Below are 5,000 nucleotides of genomic sequence, written 5' to 3'. Positions count from 1 at the left end.
TGTCATAAGTCAAAAAATCAGCAAGAGAGTACAGTCGAACAGAACCCATCCGTATCATCTGGGGGGCGGCACTTGAAGGAGGCGTCCCAGCTGATACGAGTTAAGTGACATCGTCAGTCGACGGATGAGTCCCCCAGCCGAGGTCCTGGGGCCCGCACGTAGGAATCTGGTCGCTGGGCAAAGGGCCACATAATGATCTAGCCCGTTTGCGCCGGCCTCTCCACAGTGGATGCAGGCCTCCGGCTGTCCCGTCACCTCCGAGAAGCATCGATACCCGAGACGGAGTCGATGAAGGGTGACTTCCTCTATCCTGGAGAGACGGACTCCAGGGGTCAGTCGCTCATACGCTGTGGCAACTTGATACCAGCGTGCTGACGGCCTCTGGGCTGTTAGGTTCCTATGGCTTTGTAGCTCCCTCTTGGCCATCGTTCTCGTTGCAATGGCCAAGATCTCAGTTCGGCTCGGGAGGACACCGATTCCGCCTTCCATGTCCCCTGTGGCCGCTCTTCTGGCCACCCTGTCTGCCGCTTCATTTCCCTGGATGCCGATGTGTCCCGGCACCCAGTTGAGGACGACTGATCTCCCTTGCTGACGGAGGGCCTTGAGCTGAAACAACAGTGAGGTCATTAGTTTTTTCTGGTCATTATGATAAATTTTAGATATTAATTGCAACAGAGCTAAACTATCTGTGTGCACAACTACATTACGTTGGTGGGTGTTGAGAGCATGGGTCAATGCTAGACCCACTGCAACACCCTCTGCTTGCGTCGAGCAGCGAGTGCCCAACACCCTTACTCCCTGTTCCTCGTCCTTCGTGACAAACGCTGCACCTGCCACGTTGTGTACGGGATCCACGGAGCCGTCTGTGAAATAGACGACGCAGTTTTCCTGGGCGACAGATCTCATTGTGGCCTCTGCATCCGCCCGCAGGCGCGGCAGCGGCGTACCGCGTCGTGACGCCATCACACTGATTCTGGCCGGTGGATTCTCCCAGGGGGGAGACTGCACATAACCTTCCACCGGCACATCCCTCCTCTTCTGAAGGATAAGGTCATGCAGGTGAAGGTCCCTTATGCGGTGTGCAACCCTCGCTGACCACCTCTTCTGCGGGAAGAGATCCGGATCTTACTGGAGGGCGCTGATTAGCCTTCGCCGCAGGAACGAGTCATGTTCTCTCTGAATGACTCTTATGGCGAAGGCTACCACCAATCCTGAGATCCTCGCACTGATAGGCACCAGTCCCGCCTCTTGCTGCATATTGGCGACCAGAGTCCAGCGCGGCGCGCCCAATATTACGCGCAGCGCCTGGTTCTGTACTGTCTCCAAGTCAGCCAACCGTGTTTCGGATAGACCAGCCAGAGCACTGCTGGCATAGTCTATCACCGGTCGAATTGCGCTGACGTAGAATGTCCGGAGGACAGCGCAGTTGGCACCTGCCTCTCTGGTCGCCAAGGACTTCAAAACGTTAATCCGGCTGAGGACCCTTCCCCGGATGTAGGCCACTTCAGTCCGGAAGGACAGCCTGGAGTCGAGCCAGACACCAAGGTACATGTGCATGCTGACCCACTCTACCTCATGTCCCTGCAGCAGAAGCCTGTCCCTCGGTGTCACGCTAGTGCCAAAACACATGGCTTTGGTCTTTGGTGGCGAGATCTTGAGGCCAAGCTCTTCGCATTTGGAGGAAATGCGGTCGAGGCACATTTGCGTCCTTCTGGCCTTGGTCCTTCTGCCTGCTACCACCAGCGCGACATCGTCTGCGTATGATAGGAGGCGGCATCCTGTGGGTAGAGGGATGGCTATTAATTCAGTCATCAGCACGTTAAACAGGGTGGGACTGAGAACCCCACCCTGGGGTGTACCATTTTCCAGGGGGTGATAACAGGACTCCACTCCCTGTAGACGGACTCTGGCAGTTCTATTGGAGAGGTAGTCCGCTATCCACTGTAACAGTTTCCCCTGTACTCCTCTGGCAGCCAGACTGTCCAGAATTGCAGCGGGACTGGCAAGCTCGAATGCCTTCTCCAGGTCAAAGAAGACGACCATGGCGTGACGTTGCTCCACATGGCTCAGAAGCGTTGTAATGCATTGAGCCGTGCCCACCCCTTTGGTGAAGCCATAGAGGTTCTCTTGTGGTGGTCCCAGTTTCCACAAAAGTCTTTGGAGAACCATCTTTTCCATGGTCTTCCCCAGGCAGCTCGTCAGGGAGATAGGACGATACTTTCCGGGCTCCCTGGGCTTGGGGATAGGCACGATGTCGGCCCTCTTCCAGTTGGACGGAAGTCTTCCACAGGACCAACTGCTGTTTACCACCTGGAGGAGTGCTTCTTCTCCAGCATCTCCCAGGTGTGCAACCATGGAGTACGTCACTAGGTCGCTCCCTGGAGCAGTGTCGGAGGATCTCTTACGTGAGGCTTGCAGCTCATGGATGGTGAATGGCGTGTCCGTGTCACCCGGAGACCCCATGGCAGCGTGTATCCTGGCCTCTCTTGGTTCACGGAGCAAGGCCTCTGCTGCAGCTCGGCGGGTAGCGTTGCTGTGTGCGTGCGTCTGGCAAACTCTTGCGCCAGATTCTCTGCCTCGCACTGTGGTGCACGGGGAGCGCGCCGTGGTGGGGTACGGCTGGTCGCTATGTGGAGTTTCCCCCAAAGTTCCTTTAGCGTGGTGGACTCACTAAAGCTTTGGCACCATTCTAGCCACTTCTCGCTACGCACACGTCGAGCTGTCTCCTTGGCCTCTTCGACGGCACTCCGGAGGTTGGCCAGGTTAGCAGGGTTGTAGTGTCTACGCAGGATCTTTCGTAGACGGTTGACCCTGTGGTTGGCATCCTTGATCTCTTGGTTGTAGTACCAACCATCACGATGTCTCCTCCTGTTGAGGCCCTTCTTAGGTATTGCCTCCTCTGCCGCTGCATGAATAGCAGAGACCAGTGAGGCCTCCGCATCGTCCAACTCACCCATGGCCAGAGCGTCGGTGACGACCTCGCGAGCCACTCTGTCCTTGAACAACGTCCAATTGGCCTTGCGCGGGTTCCACCTTCCTATTCTCTGGACCACTGGGGGTGGCGGGGCTACGGTGAGCGACATGTCTATTCCAAAATGATCACTCGTAGCCGTGTCGTTGATGCTCCACGACATCCGATGCAGCAATGAGGAGGAGACAAATGAGAGATCAAGCCTGCCCTGTCGTACATGCGTCGGCGATCCGTCGTTCAGTAGGACCACACCCGGGCTGGTGTTCAGGATTTCATCAATGTGTCGCCCAGACGAGTTTGTAGGCGACACAGAGTGAAGAATGGGGTGGTGCGCATTAAAGTCACCTGCGATGATGTACTGCTCGTCCTCCGCGACGGTGCATACTTCCCCCAGGTCCAAGTGTCCACGCACAGGGGCCTTGTAAATGTTATACACATGGACCGTTTCATGGGGGAAGTGCAGTCGAACTGCGAGCACCTCCACATCTTCCCCACACTCTATTGGTGGGTCTACTCTTGAACATGGGATGGACGCATGGACAAGGGTCATACAACCTCTGCTTGTGTCCGTTTGGGGCGACACGAACACGTGGTATCCAGAGATCCTGATCTCTTCCTCTCCCACCAGGGTCTCTTGCAAGAGGATGACCTGTTTTTCCTCCTGCCGTATGATGGCTTGCAGAAGTGACTGTTTCGCTCTGAATCCAAGGATATTCCATTGGAGGAAGCGAACAGTCTGGGTGGTCGAGCGCACTGTGGACACTCTATCCATGGTGCTCGTTGTCTTCCGATGACGATGACGGGCTTGACGGCGAAGAAGAAGAGCCCTCGCTGCTAACATCAGTGTCCGTATCCACCCCTTCGTTTCCCTTAGGTATGTCAGGGAATCCAGCCACAAACGCTGCGCCACCTGCCTTAGAGAGGGTAACCTCTCGCCTCGTCTGGTACCGCTGGACTCGAACTGGGCCCTCAGGCAGTGTAGCCTTGACCGCGGCCCCTGCGGTACTCTTGGCACCTGCTTTGCCTTTTCGGGCCGGCTCGTCAGACGTTGGCGGCTCTGCGCGTACTGGGGAGGGCGCTGGATCCTCCTCGGGTGTCCGGACACTGGTCGAGGGCACTGCGGGAGGCTGCGCAGGAGATGGGATCGTTGGAGAGCTTTCGGTCACCTGGGTGGTACCTGGTGCAGCGGATGGAGACATGGAGGGCTTGGTGGCAGGTGTGCACTTTTTGATGGAGACCATCGCCTGCGCCATGTCCTTGAGGAAGCTAGTAGCTTCCCTGACCTGGTCTTCCGAGCTCCCCAGGTGGCGGGCCAGCGCAGCCGCGGCGACCATGACGAACTGCATCAGTTCGTCATCCTGGAAGGTGAGTAGCCGCGGAAGGGCTTTGCGTGAGTGGGTGTTGGTGACTTATATATACGAACCTAGCCGGCTTGGGTGGTGGAAGGGGTAGTGGGGGAAGGATTAGTGGGAGGGGTTGGGTTCTCATTAAGACGGGAAGGAGAGGATTGGGGGTTAGGGGGTTGCGAGGTCGGTTAGGGGGAGGATGGATGGAGTGGGTGGGAGGAGGTGGAGGGGGGGTTTGGGGCGTATTGACATAGGCTTTTAGAAGCTATGTTTATAAGGGAATACAGCCCTGTAATAAATATCCAAAGCAGCATGATTTCCGTTATTGGTTTGTTTAACAATGCAGTGAAGCCATCACCACCCGTGACCACACCCTATGTCAATACGCCCCCAACCCCCCCTCCATCTCCTCCCACCCACTCCATCCATCCTCCCCCCAACCGACCTCGCAACCCCCTAACCCCATAACCCTCTCCTTACCGTCTTAATGAGAACCCAACCCCTCCCACTAATCCTTTCCCCACTACCCCTTCCACCACCCAAGCCGGCTAGGTTCGTATATATAAGTCACCAACCGACGATTTCCTTCATCATTTCTTTTGACCTTTAATTTTTGTAAGTAGCGGTCCCCAACGGCCCATGTATTGAGATAGGATTTGTATTATTGCTAATTTATTGATATC

At 56.1% G+C, this 5,000-nt stretch overlaps 1 protein-coding gene across 1 annotated transcript in view; it reads right to left on the bottom strand.

Moving 5' to 3' along the window:
• Window positions 1-2,463, bottom strand: part of LOC143025705 (uncharacterized) — an 8,724-nt gene extending 6,261 nt beyond the window's left edge. Inside the window, exon 1 of the mRNA XM_076185706.1 lies at window positions 2,406-2,463. Within this exon, the coding sequence (XP_076041821.1) occupies window positions 2,406-2,463 (58 nt within the window). The remainder of the gene's footprint in view (window positions 1-2,405) is intronic.
• Between the last annotated feature and the right edge of the window lie 2,537 nt (window positions 2,464-5,000).

The sequence above is a fragment of the Oratosquilla oratoria genome, chromosome 5 (genome assembly GCF_046742065.1).
Source record: "Oratosquilla oratoria isolate Oo_2021 chromosome 5, ASM4674206v1, whole genome shotgun sequence".
Classification (NCBI taxonomy): Eukaryota; Metazoa; Arthropoda; class Malacostraca; order Stomatopoda; family Squillidae; genus Oratosquilla; species Oratosquilla oratoria.
Note: the sequence above shows the minus strand (reverse complement) of the source record. Positions and strands in the feature narration are given on the sequence as shown.